This window comes from Panthera onca, chromosome B3 (genome assembly GCF_046562875.1).
Source record: "Panthera onca isolate mPanOnc1 chromosome B3, mPanOnc1 haplotype 2, whole genome shotgun sequence".
NCBI lineage: Eukaryota > Metazoa > Chordata > Mammalia > Carnivora > Felidae > Panthera > Panthera onca.
The window spans coordinates 5,143,731-5,157,753 of record NC_138344.1 but is presented as its reverse complement, the minus strand read 5'-3'; the positions used below and the strand labels follow the sequence as shown (position 1 = coordinate 5,157,753).

Sequence of the window (14,023 nt, the reverse complement as noted above, 5' to 3'; positions counted from 1 at the left end):
AAAATCTAGATATATTTTAAGTGATCGTTAGGGAGAACCTAAAAAGCAAAAGGAAGTGGTTGAATGAAAATATCTTAGGGGGGGCTCCTGGGTGGCTCAGTCGGTTGAGCGTCTGACCCTTGATTTTGGCTCAGGTCACGATCTTATGGTTCATGGGATCGAACCCCACATAGGGGTCTGTGCTGACAGCATGGAGCCTGCTTGGGGTTCTCTCTCTCCCTCTTTCTCTGCACCTTCCCCCACTTGCATACGCTTGTATGTACCTTCCCCACTCTCTCAAAAATAAACAGATATTTAAAAAAAAAAAAAAAGAAGGGGTGCCTGGGTGGCTCAGTCAGTTAAGCATCCGACTTCGGCTCAGGTCACGATCTTGCAGTTTGTGAGTTCGAGCCCCGTGCCGGGCTCCGTGCTAACAGCTCGGAGCCTGGAGCCCGCTTCGGATTCTGTGTCTCCCCCTCTCTCTGCCCCTCCCATGCTGATGCTTTGTCTCTCTCTCAGTAATAAATAAACATTTTAAAAAAGTCTTTACGGAAAAAAAAGAAGAGGGGCACCTGGGTGGCTCAGTCAGTTAAGCCTCCAACTCTTGGTTTCATCTCAGGTCATGATTTCACAACTCGTGGGTTCGAGCCCCTCAGTGGACTCTGCCCTGAGAGCATGGAGCCTGCTTGGGATCCTCTGTCTCCCTCTCTTTCTCTCTGCCCCTCCCCCACTCATGCTCTCTCTCAAAAATATGTAAATAAACTTTCTTTTAAATTTAAAAAAGAAAAAAAAAGAAAAGAAAAGATCTTTTTGGTCCCACCTGAGACCCTCCTGTGTCTCAGTCTCCTCAGCAGGATAGATCAGTGGACCGTGGTGGTCCCTTCTGCCATAAGCCATGCTACAAGTCTGTGCCTAGACCGTCACCAGGCGTCTCCTACCCGCTTCTGCAGAGGCCGGCCACTAAACAAGGCAGCCGGCACCAGCACCTGAGGGCTAGGGGAGATTCCAGGCCCCCTCGGCCACTGAACACACCCGAACCCAGGGCAGTGGAGCACCTAATCCAGGATGCCAGAGACTCCCCAGGGAAATGGCCGAGCTAGCTCAGTCTACACCCTGAACAGGTTCAACAGTGCGGTTCCTGGTCGAAGGAAGAGGCACGCCTGGGTGATCACTCACCTGTTGAGGAAAGGCCGGGCCTGGCCTCATGGACTGCTGGTCAAAGCTCACATCCGGGAAGAAGTTGGTCACAGGTGAACCCTTATTGGAACAAGGAAGGGAACGTTTAGCTTGGAACTCGGGGTAAACTAAGTGTTCCCTCCCGACCGGTGTTCAGGACCCACCTGGGCGGAGAGGAGCTGGAAGCCAGAAGGAGGCAGGGATGAGGCCACCTGCGGCTGCTGAGCGGGGGGCTCCTGGGCACGGGGCTGCTGCAGGAGGGGCTGGGGGAGATCCTGGGGGGTGGGGTAAGGGGGCGGCGGGGACACCTGGGTTTGAGCGTCTGTGGGCAGGAAGGAGAGTGGGCTTCGATCCGAGGACACCATCTGTAAAACAAAGCCACTAATTAGCTTTGGTTGGCAGTTCTAGCGGTAAATCCTTTCAGATTAGGAGCCGTCAAGGCGAGGGAAAAGCCCAACTTCTTCTTCCCCTGGGCCCTCTGTGCTAGGCTCCCACTTCTGCTCCTTCAAAGTGACCTTAAGTCTCACTTCCCCACAAAACAGTTCCCATTCAATGACAATTTCTCGTGTCTTAAAAAAAAAAAAAAAACAAAAAAAACAAAAAACAGAACCAAACACCTGCTAATTTAACCAGCATCCTCAGTGAAAATCATGTGTGTTTTTTTAAAGCCATAACTTCTGGTTTAAGATGGGGAAAAAAAAATAACTTATCTCTGCTGCCTCCCCAAACTCTACTAAAAACACTAGAACAACATTGAACAACAGGAAACAGTAATGAATTAACACTTTAAAAAGAAATAACACCAGAATAATAAACAACACAGGGACGAAGAAAACGGGAGGGAAGAAAGTGGCAGCAAAATTTGGAGAACGAAAAGCGGATGGACGCACAGGCACTGGCTTAGCAGAGCTGAGAAAGACCAGAGGCAGTGGGGACCAACCAAGAGGCAGCCGGATTTCCATCACAGGGTCCCTGTGGCAGGCTGGGGGACAACAGGAAGCAGGGGTGAAGATCCAGAAGGATCCCCTCAGTTTGTGCAAGGCAAGGGTGGGCTTAGCCCTGGTCTATGGGGAGACTGGGTGGGGGGGCGGTGGACAGCGCTCTGGAGAGAACCCGGCTGAGGGACCGCAAAGCACAGCAGAGCCCAGGAGGTGAGGCGCTCTACTGAAACCACAGGGTTCAAGAGAGCTCACTACTGCATCTTGAGGCTTCCCCCTTTCTTCCCCAGCTTGGGTCTCGGAAGACGGGATGCTGGGCGTATGCCAGCGTCCTCTGGGGATCTGGCCAGCCCGAGAGAACATCCTGAAACTTACACGACACCAGGGATCCCCCACGTAAATGGCCAAGCTAGATCAGTCTACAGTGAAGACCATACTCACCAAGCCCATCCATCTACACAGGGCTTCCAATCAGTATTTCTGTGTCCTGTTCTTAAAGAGGAGCAGAGGGGCGCCTGGCTGGCTCAGTCGGTTAAGTGTCCGACTTCAGCCCAGGTCACGATCTCATAGTCTGTGAGTTCCAGCCCTACGTCAGACCCTATGCTGACAGCGCGGGGCCTGCTTTGGATTCTCTCTCTCCCTTTCTCTCTCTGCCCCTCCCCTGCTCTCTCTCTCTCAAAAATAAATATTAAAAAAAAAAAAAAGAAAAAAAAAAAAGATGAGCAGAGGGCCAAGGACCACAAGACTGTGAGGAAACCATCTGAATGGAAATCAGAGACTAAGACAGACATACAAAGAAAAGAAACTTGGAGAAATCTGTGCCACAAGAAGTAGTCATGAAAAACAAAATTACCATTATACTGTTTAGGCTATAAAAGAAAACCCTCATCTATTAAACACGTGTAATAAAATATTTGTGATAGGTATCTCTGCATACATTTTTTTCAAAGTAGGGATGTGGCTGAAACAGAATTACACAAACACTGATGATTGTTGAGGCTGGACGATGAGTATAGAAAGATTCAGGACACTATATTCTCTACTTTTAGGCAACTTGGAGGATTTCTATTACAAAAAAAATAAAAGAAACTGGAACAAAAATTACCACTGAAAACCTCAGAGGGGTGAAAAACTGCTATTTGCGTCCACGGGAGGAGTATGATGCCGTAAAGAGGAACATTCGGAGAACAAACAAGAATTCTTGGCAATTTCAAAGTACAAGAGCAGGGACTCCTGGGGGGCTCAGTCGGTTAAGCGTCTGGCTCCTGATTTCGGCTCAGGTCATGATCTCACAGCTGGTGAGTTGGAGCCCCATGACGGGCTCCGCACTGACAGTGCAGAGCCTCCTTGGACTTTTTTCTCTCTCCCTCTCCCTTAAAATAAATAAATAAACTTAAAGTAAAATAAGATAATAAAAGTATGAGAGCAGAGATGAAAACTTGGCATAATAGCAGGCAGATAAAGTTGAGCAGTTCTCCCAGAGAGCAGGGTGAAAAGACGAGGAGAGAGAAAAATAGGGGCGTGAGAGGGAAAGGATGGGAGGCCCAACATTCACACAACAGGAGTTCTAGAAAGAGAGAACAGGGAAATCAAAGGGAGGAAATCATCCAAGAAATAATTAAGGAGGATTTCCCAGAAATGAAGGATGATAAGAGTTTCCAGGTTGAGGAAACCCACCAAACATCCAGATTCATGTCAAGCCACATGATCGTCAAGTTTCAGAACCCCGGGAGACAAAAAGAAAATCCTACAAGCCCCTGGCGGGGAAAAAAAGGAGATTTCGTTTGAAGTGTTAAAACTCAGAATAGCACTGGATTTCTCACTTGCAACTCTAGAAACCAAAAGGCAATGAATTAGTATCTTCAAAATGTTAAGAGAAAATTATTTCAGATTTCAATTCTATATCTAACCAATTATGTGTTCAATGATGGGTATTCTACCTGTCATGTTTAAGGACATATTTAAGTCATGCCAGCGCCACATGTGCTCTTTCTTGGGGAGCTACTGGAGGGCTTGTGTTTCAAAGTACTGAGAGGAGATCTAGCCAGGCCCCAAGAGCCGGGATGGGATAAATAATACGTACACAGAAAACCAGACTAACAAAAAAGTAAGACATTTATTAACTCCTGGGTGAAGAAAAAAATGTTCATTTTGTTCTTTTTTTTTTTTTTTTTTTTTAGTGTTTATTTATTTTTGAGACACAGAGAGACAGAGCACGAGCATGGGAGGGGCAGAGAGAGAGGCAGACACAGAACCCGAAGCAGACTCCAGGCTCTGAGCTGTCAGCACAGAGCCCGACGTGGGGCTGGAACTCACAGACCGTGAGATCATGACCTGAGCCCAAGTCGGACGCTTAACCGACTGAGCCACCCAGGCGCCCCTTGACTGCTCTATTATAACTGTGAAAGCACTAAACACCGAATATTGCTCTCATCAAAATTACAATACAGCACAGGGTGTGAGGAGGGTAGGTAGGAAATATGTGTGTGGGTGCGTGGGGTTTGGGGAGAGAGCTATATCCTAATCCTCCATGGGAGGATGTCAGCAGATAGAACCTAACACGAGAAGTCCAGAACGAAACAAGCATGAAATAACATGGTTATACCAAAGACATCAGCTAAAAAGGTTGGAAGGAGGAGCGCCTGGGTGGCTCAGTCGGTTAAGCATCCGACTTGGGCTCGGGTCATGATCTCACGGTTCGTGGGTTCGAGCCCCGCGTCGGGCTCTGTGCTGACAGCTCGGAGCCTGGAGCCTGCTTGGGATTCCGTGTCTCCTTCTCTCTCTGCCCCTCCCCTGCTCACACTCTGTCTCTGTCTCTCAATAATAAATAAACGTGAAAAAAAAGTTACAGTGGTTGGAAGGAACCATCTCTAGGGAGTAAGAAACATGGTCAGTCAGGGAGGGGAAGACAACTGTTATTTCCCAACTAGCCCTTTAGAACTATCTGACTTTTTATTTTTTTTTGTTTTATTTTTTTTCAACGTTTTTTATTTATTTTTGGGACAGAGAGAGACAGAGCATGAACAGGGGAGGGTCAGAGAGAGAGGGAGACACAGAATCGGAAACAGGCTCCAGGCTCCGAGCCATCAACCCAGAGCCTGACGCGGGGCTCGAACTCACGGACCGCGAGATCGTGACCTGGCTGAAGTCGGACGCTTAACCGACTGCGCCACCCAGGCGCCCCTAGAACTATCTGACTTTTTAAACCACGTGCATGGATAACACTAATTTTTAAAAAATCAAAATATTAAGCACACCACAAATGAAAACATCCAAAACAGGAGGCTCTCTCCTCTACAGTTTCCTTAAAATGTAGTTAAGAGAGTAAGAGTGTTATTTTTTTATATCCCATAAAATGATCTTGAAAATTAAAGGCAATCCAATAACATAAACAGAACCTTTAAAAAAACAATTATGAAATACCCTCTCTCCCTCTCCCCAAAGGGATGACTCATGTAAGAGTGAGTAGTAACTGGTTCTGTTAACCCCTCCTTGCTAAACATGACTCATTTATGGTGAGGTGGGCAGTAAATGATGTCACAATGTATCCAGGGAGTGAGCCATAGGTTGAAAATATAGTCATTGGTGATTATGGTTAAGAACTGCCCTGAGAGCTTAGAATAAAAACAAAGTAAAATAAATAAATAAATAAATACATACATACATACAAAGTCAACAAGATATGATATTTTGGCATCTAAACTCTTGTAACAGGCTTGTGACTTCAAAATGTGCCTCTTTCTAAATTTTTAACATTTATTCATTTTTGAGAGACAGAGCGCGAGCAGGGGAGGGGCAGAGAGAGGGAGACACAGAATCCAAAGCGGGCTCCAGGCTCCGAGCTGTCAGCACAGAGCCTAATACGGGGCTTGAAATCACGAACAGCGAGATCGTGACCTGAGCTGGAGTCGGACACCCGACTGACTGAGCCACCCAGGTGCCCCTAAATGTGCCTCCTTCTAGACAGATTTCTTTGGGGCCTTTTACAGAGATCTCATCTTTACTATATACCTGTTACTTCAGGAACAATAAAAGTACTAATTCTCCAATCTGTAGGTGTAATTAGGGAAGAGGTCTAATCCAGTATCAAAGCTCCAGGAAGGCATTAAATGTCTTCTTTGGCTTTCCCCTGTGGCTTAAAATACTTACAGCATCAGTTACTGGTCATTTTTCATACCAATTTTAAAACCCCAACCTGGGAGAGCCTGGGTGGCTCAGTTGGTTAAGCATCCAGTTTCAGCTGCTCAGGTCATGATCTCACGGTTTGTGAGTTCGAGCCCCATGTCGGGCTCTGTGCTGACAGCTCAGAGCCTGGAGCCCACTTCAGATTCTGTGTCTCCCTCTCTCTCTGCCCCTCCCCTGCTCGTGTTCGGTCTTTCTCAAAAAAAAAAAAAAAAAAAAGAATGAATGTTAAAAAAAATTAAAAACAAAACAAAACAAAAGACACTCAGATCTATGGAACAGAACAGAGAACCCAGAAATGGACCCACAAACGTATGGCCAACTAATCTTTGACAAAGCAGGAAAGAACAGCCAACGGAATAAAGACAGTCTCTTCAGCAAGTGGTGCTGGGAAAACTGGACAGCGACATGAAGAAAACTGAACCTGGACCACTTTCTTACACTAGACACAAAATAAACTCAAAATGGACGAAAGACCTAAACGTAAGACGGGAAGCCATCAAAATCCTCGAGGAGAAAGCAGGCAAAAACCTCTTTGATCTTGGCCGCAGCAACTTCTTACTCAACACGTCTCCGGAGGCCAGGGAAACAAAAGCGAAAATGAACTACTGGGACCTCATCAAAATAAAAAGCTTCTGCACAGCGAAGGAAACAATCAGCAAAACTAAAAGGCAACCGACGGAATGGGAGAAGATATTTACAAATGACACATCAGATAAAGGGTTAGTATACAAAATCTACAAAGAACTTATCAAACTGAACACCCAAAAAACAAATAATCCAGTGAAGAAATGGGCAAAAGACAAGAATAGACACTTCTCCAAAGAAGACATCCAGATGGCCAATCGACACATGAAAAAATGCTCCACATGACTCATCATCAGGGAAATACAAATCAAAACCACATTGAGCTACCACCTCACACCTGTCAGAATGGCTAATATTAACAACTCAGGCAACAACAGATGTTGGCGAGGATGCAGAGAAAGAGGATCTCTTTTGCGTTGTTGGTGGGAATGCAAGCTGGTGCAGCCACTCCGGAAAACAGTATGGAGGTTCCACAAAAAATTAAAAATAGAACTACCCTACGACCCAGCAATTGCACTACTAGGCATTTATCCAAGGGATACAGGTATGCTGTTTCAAAGGGGTACAGACACCCCAATGTTTATAGCAGCACTATCAACAATAGCCAAAGTATGGAAAGAGCACAAATGTCCATCAATGGATGAATGGATAAAGAAGATGTGCTGTGTGTATGTATATATATATATATGTATGTATATATATACATACATACACAGTGGAGTATTACTCAGCAATCGAAAAGAATGAAATCTTGCCATTTGCAACTACGTGGATGGAACTGGAGGGTATTGTGCTAAGCGAAATTAGTCAGAGAAAGACAAATATCATAGGACTTCACCCATACGAGGACTTTAAGAGACAAGACAGATGAACGTAAGGGAGGGGAAACAAAAATAATATAAAAACAGGGAGGGGGACAAAACAGAAGAGACTCATAAATACGGAGAACAAACAGAGCATTACTGGAGGGGTTGTGGGAGGGGGGATGGGCTAAATGGGTAAGGGGCACTAAGGAATCTACTCCTGAAATCATTGTTGCACTACATGCTAACTTGGATGTAAATTTTAAAAATAATAATAAAATAAAATAAAATAAAGAAAGAGAGAGAGAAAGAAAGGAAAAGAAAAAAAAAAAAGAAAAAAAAGAGAAAACGAAACAAAACAAAAAAAAACCCCAACCTGGTCTCCCCTACCCATCCTAGACACATCTGCATTGGGTTCTCTACGCCCAAACCCCAGCTCTCTCCCCAAACCCCAGCTTTTGTGACTTAGTGCCCTCAACCTGTGCGTCTGGAAACCGTGATCCTCACAACAAATGTGCCATTAGGGAGTGATTAGCGCTGAGCTGTTCCCACTCTGCTCTCTCCCGCCTCACGTGCAAGAGGGCTGACCGCATTTGAGACCTGGGGGTCTACACCCGGGAGGGTGGGCCGACCCCAGGCCCTGCGTGCCTCAGCGTGCGGGGCCGAGAGTCTGTTCTCACCTGGGCGGCGGGATAGGGGTTCAGCGGGCTGGTGGCCGACAGCTGTCTGCTGAAACCCTGATGCGCTTCGGGGCCGGGGGACAGCGTGAGGGGGCTGACCGGGGGCTGCCGCCGCCGAGAGGGGCCGCTCAGGGCCGTGGTGGAGAGAGACGGGTTGCTGAGGGAAAAGAGCCGGAGGGAAGGGTGAAGGGCAGAGGCGCTGGGCGCGGGTGTCTGTGGGTGGCTGTTCGGGGAGGACGAAAGTGCAGTCTTGCTGAGCGCGGCCTGGATGGAGGGGTTGCTCCGAGAGCTCTGGAGGCCTACGGGACAACAGAGTCACACGTCACTTGCCACAGTCTTTCGTGTCCCTGAGGTGAAAGAAAGCTTCACTTCCCACTATCCGTATTCGATGCCGGTTCCGCCCGTGGGGAGCTCCTGGCGGCTCCCCTGAGCGCACTGGTGGCCGACGTGGCCGTGGTGGGGAAAGGACGCGCTCGGACTGAGAGCTGGTGGCCGCAGGGTGACAGTGAGTCGTACTCCCGGGGAAGCGTGGAAACGGCCGCTGGGCGGGCTGGACAGAGGCCAGGGGTGAGCGTGCTCAGCCACAACCAGGCCAAAAGACCGCAGGGCCGCGCACACATTCTGTTTAGAGCCCCCGAACGCGCCGTCCCAGGCACCTGCCCGGATCCTGCGCTGCCTTCAGAGAGCATCCCTTCACTGAGAGTCACGGCTCTGGGGCGCTGCCTTGGCGGGGACCCTGTCAATACCCTGGACACCCCAGAGGATCACAGGAAGGGACCCCCTCCCGTGTCTCCTGCTTTCTCTTTGCTTTTCCGGCTCCCCAGAAATCTTTTTTTTTTTTTTTTTTTTTTTTATGTATTTTTGGGACAGAGAGAGACAGAGCATGAACGGGGGAGGGGCAGAGAGAGAGGGAGACACAGAATCGGAAACAGGCTCCAGGCTCCGAGCCATCAGCCCAGAGCCTGACGCGGGGCTCGAACTCACGGACCGCGAGATCGTGACCTGGCTGAAGTCGGACGCTTAACCGACTGCGCCACCCAGGCGCCCCCCCAGAAATCTTTAAGGGCAGTCTATTCCAATTCAAGGAAAATGAAGTTTTCGCCGGTTCTTTGTGTCATTTGGGGGGAAGGGTAGTGAATTTTAGCACGAGCAAGAGAGTTTGGGAAGAGGCATTTCCACGGCACAGGCTTTTGGGGCATAAGTTCTATGAGGCCGGGACCGTATCCTGCGTCCTGCCAGGCCTGGCACAGAGTGGCCTTGCTCCGTGACTTAACAATGCCACCACGCATCTCAAATGGGAATGCCGCGTTTCAAAGTTCAGTCCATCATTCTGGTATTGGCAGGTGGGGCGAGCAGAACTGTGTGTTCTTTTATGTTCATAAAAAAAAAAAAAAAATCAGTGTTAGATGAAAGTTACTATAATTCAGCAATGACAAAGCATTCTTTGCTGGAAAATGCTTTTTTTTTTTTTAATAGAGGCACCTGGGTGGCTCACTTGGTTAAGTGTCTGACTCTTGGTTCCAGCTCAGGTCATGATCTCATGGCTCGTGAGTTCGAGCCCTGTATCTGGGCTCTGCACTGACAGCTTGGAGCCTGCTTGGGATTCTCTCTCTCTCCCTCTCTCTGGCCCTCCCCCATGCTCTCTCTGAAAATAAGTAAACTTTAAAAAAAATAGGGAAGGGGCACCTGGGTGGCTCAGTCGGTTGGGCGGCTGACTTTGGCTCAAGTCATGGTCTCTCAGTCTGTGAGTTCAAGCCCTACGTTGGGCTCTGTGCTGACAGCTTAGAGCCTGGAGCCTGCTTCAGATTCTGTCTCCCTCTCTCTCTGCCTCTCCCCTGCTCACACTCTGTCTCTCTCTCTCTCTCTCAAGAATAAAATAAAAACATAGAAAAAAAACCTTTTAAATAGGGAAGACATCTCTGATAAACCCTACGTAGCTGTTGCACAGTGCAAGTCTCCATGGAAAGACCAGAGATCCAGCTGGCTCAAGAATCAGGGCTAAAGATGTGAACTGAGGTTAAAAAACAAATCCACTCATTCAGAGGGAAAGCTCAAAAATGTTTAAAAAAACGCGTACAGCCTTGTACACATGCATTTTAAGGAGTACCTAGAAATTATATAAATACTTGATATCGGGTCTGACAATGTTCTGGACAAAATAATACTTTTTTGAGGAAAATAGAGGATGGTGGTAAACACAGGACTTACAGCTGAAGCAAAGTACCAAGGGCTCCCCCAGCTGCCCCAAGACACCAGAGAGCTAAGTGGTGATGCTGCTTTGTTTAGGTGACCTTGGATGCCCTTGTACCTCCAGAATTCAGCAAGCACACGAAAGTAGAGCAACAAGATAATGAAATGATCTTAGTAAGTAAATAAAGGTAATCTCTGAAATCAACTCTAAAATTCTGTGGTACAATGGCTGCACTGCTACGAGCATTAGAGAAGCTTCCAGCTGCCCAAGCTAAAGGGGACTTCTCTCCTGTGAGTGGTGAATTCTGACCTGCGTGAACCAGCAGGCCCTTTCCCACTGGTGGACCATCACTGGGGAGCCCTTCCAGAGGGAACGGTCCACACCACAGTCACTGGGGAGCCCTTCCAGAGGGTGAACGGTCCACACCACAGTTCTTGGGAACCCTTACAGTGGGAGGGGTGGACCGCACCACTGGGAGTACAGGGTCAATACCTGCCTCAGGCATGGACAAGAGCGTCTGTGGAGGTTCAAGTAAATTCAGTCGTGTTCCAACATAGGATCTGAGCTGCGGGCCCTCAAACTTGTACAGTAACCCAAGTCTCATCATGGCAATGTTTTTTTTTATCCCTTTTTTTTTTTTTAATTTATTTATTTATTTTGGGAGAGACAGACAGAAAGCAGGGGAGGGGCACAGAGAGAGGGGGACAGAGGATCTGAAGCGGGCTCTGCGCGGACAGCAGACAGCCCGACGTGGGGCTCGAACTCACGAACTGTGAGATCATGACCTGAGCCGGAGTCAGAGGCTCAATCGACTGAACCACTGAGGCACCCCCCGCCCCCCGCCCGCCCGCCCGCCATGGCAACATTTTAATATAGCCATATGCTGCGTCTTTAGGCACCTCTGATTTGAACCAATAATTTGAACCAATAATTTTAAACTGTGGTAGATTTCTATTTAATATATTTATCTATCTAGTATAAAATATTTTCATCGTATCCCTCACAAATTTTCTAAAATCCATAATATTCTCTGTGGCACCTGGGTGGAGCGTCCGACTTTGGCTCAGGTCATGATCTCACGGTTCACGAGTTCAAGCCCCGTGTGGGGCTCTCTGTTGTCAGCAGAGGCCACTTGAGTTCTCTGTTCCCCACCCTCTCTGCCCCTTTCCAGCTCACGCTCACTCTCCAAAATAAACATTAAAATAATAATAATAATAATAAATAAAATAAAATTCAAAGTATTCTCTTTTGAAATCCAATGGGAAATTAGAGGGATCTAGAGAGAGAGCCGTAATTATAAACCACCAGCATACGTTGATTATGAGCCCCAGACATTGTTCAGTGAACACAGAAAGGAAAGGACTTGTTTTCCTGGACTCTCCCATCCTACTCTCCCAGTCCCAGGACACCCGGGCTGGTGAGGACGATAGAGGACAAGGTTTAGCCCAGTGTGCTAGAGCCCATCCAACCCGGCAGAAACAGACCACCAAAGGGAAACGTCGGCAGGGGTCAAGAGCTACCAGAACCGATAACGTAACTTATCTCTAAGTCGGATGCAGTCATTCTCATTGAACGACTAATAGGCCGCCTGGCTGGGGGCCACCTGTGATTCAGCCACTTGGGCACCTACACGGGTGCGGCCCTTAGTGAGTGGCCGGCACTTACCGGAAGAGCTTCTTATGCCCAGGTGAGTCATGGCGGCTGGCAGGTTGCCCACACTGTTCCCCACACTCATACTACCAAAGATGTGGTCACTGGTGTCCAGTGAGGCCGGCAGGGGCGCGGAATAGTGGAGGTTGGTTAGGTCTGGCAGCGACCCCCCGGTATTCAGGGTCCCCAGGAAGGGGGAGAGGCCTATGTTTTGGCCGTTGTGTGGAAAAGCACTGGGAAAAAAAAATAAAGAGAGAGAGGAAGAGAAAGAGAGAGAGAGAGACAGAGAGATTACTTTCTAAAGTGCATTTGGCTGCTGGGGAACAGAACATGCTTGTTGAATAAAGGCAGCGGGTATCAAACACCCAGGCCCCGGCGTCGTGGGCTTTAACTCTCCCTCGTTCTGAGAACTTGCATCCTTGGCTTAACCTCTCTGAAGGGCAACCGCCTTACCTGTTAACTCAGACTAAGGACATCACCTATGCCCACTTTACAGAAATATCTTCCGCGAGCAGATCGGACTGTGGGTGCAAAAGTTCTTTGAAAATTATAAAGCCCTATACAAAATGTGAGGCACTGCTTTATATTTATGGAGTTCTTTTTGCTAGATTTTAAAAGTATCTTTCCCACCAAAAAAAAAAAAAAAAAAAGACAAGAAAACAAACAAACGAAAAGAACGTCGGCATCAAACAGGTACCTTCTAAGATATATTTTTTCAGTTAGAATCTTCGTAAGTTTTGAAGTGAGAGAGACATGCTGGCAGTCGCCTGCTGGTAACGTGCCGGGGGTGGGGGGGGACACCGCGTGCCAGGCGCTGGGCTGAGGGCGGGCCGTGTGAGGACGAGCCGAGCCAGCGGATTCGCCGTCAGGCTCACCCCTGACGTCTGCAGGCCTGGAGCCAGAGCTCAGATGGAGGCCCACAGACCGTGCGTCTAAACTTCTAAAAGTTATGAATCAAGTGAACGAACTCTTACACTGTCCCGGAAAACAACACCTTCTTGATAGTTCTGGAAAGCCAGATTCAAGCTGAGAATCGCCCGGTTCCTTGAAGTTCCACACGGGGACACACGGGGGGTGTCGTCCCCCATCCACCGCAGCCCGCTCCTCACCGGGGGGCCACCCGTGGGGCTATCCCAGCCTGCAGGCCAAGCCCCGGCCACACTCCACATCCCCCCACCCCGCCCCTCAGGCAGGCGGTGTGTCCCCCAGGGGCCCCTTGGGACGCCAGACTCCAGGGGAGTGGGGCCTCTAAAGTGTGGGGCTCCGGGAGGGGCTGCCCAGCCCAGGCCTGAGGGGCACCGCGCTTGGGGTTCACAGGCAGGCGGGAGAGACAGACCGGCAGTGAAGCAAGCGACTGCAGTGTGGAAGGAAGCGTGTGGGGCCTGGGCCGATAAGGGGTTGGGAGGACCGTTAGGGACGCGTGACACTGAGGACACAGAAGCGGGAGTTGTCACCGTCAGGACGGGCGGGGGAAGGAAGCCTTCACTGAGCACAGGGCAGGGTGCTCACGCTTCAAGGAAGCAGCGTGGCCAGGGAGTGAGAGCAGAGGCCGGGAAGGGGTGGGTAGCAGATGAGGCAGGAGGGGAGTGAAGTGAACAAGGGGTGAGAGGATGTGCTGTTCTGCAGGGTCCAGATCAGGGACTGTGAGAAGTAGGGAGGCCAGCACAGGCTGGAGAATGCCGCCTCAGAGATGCCACCGTGGTTACAATGTGGAGGACGGCGTGAGGGAGCAGACGCTGAGGCAGGGAGAGCCTGTTAGAAGGCTCCTGTGTGGGGGCGCCTGGGGGGGGTTCAGTCAGTCGAGCGCCCGACTTCGGCTCAGGTCATGATCTCACG

At 48.9% G+C, this 14,023-nt stretch overlaps 1 protein-coding gene across 2 annotated transcripts in view; it reads right to left on the bottom strand.

Moving 5' to 3' along the window:
- Positions 1–14,023, bottom strand: part of CRTC3 (CREB regulated transcription coactivator 3) — a 106,383-nt gene that overhangs the window by 7,450 nt on the left and 84,910 nt on the right. For both annotated transcript variants that reach the window (XR_013556453.2, XM_078449047.2), the window contains exons 10-13: positions 12,203–12,420; positions 8,347–8,645; positions 1,320–1,520; positions 1,156–1,236 (exon numbers count right to left, since the gene is read on the bottom strand). Coding sequence is in view for 1 of the 2 variants with exons in the window: in XM_078449047.2 (XP_078305173.1) it covers positions 1,156–1,236; positions 1,320–1,520; positions 8,347–8,645; positions 12,203–12,420 (799 nt within the window). In the remaining variant the exon portion in view is untranslated. The remainder of the gene's footprint in view (positions 1–1,155; positions 1,237–1,319; positions 1,521–8,346; positions 8,646–12,202; positions 12,421–14,023) is intronic.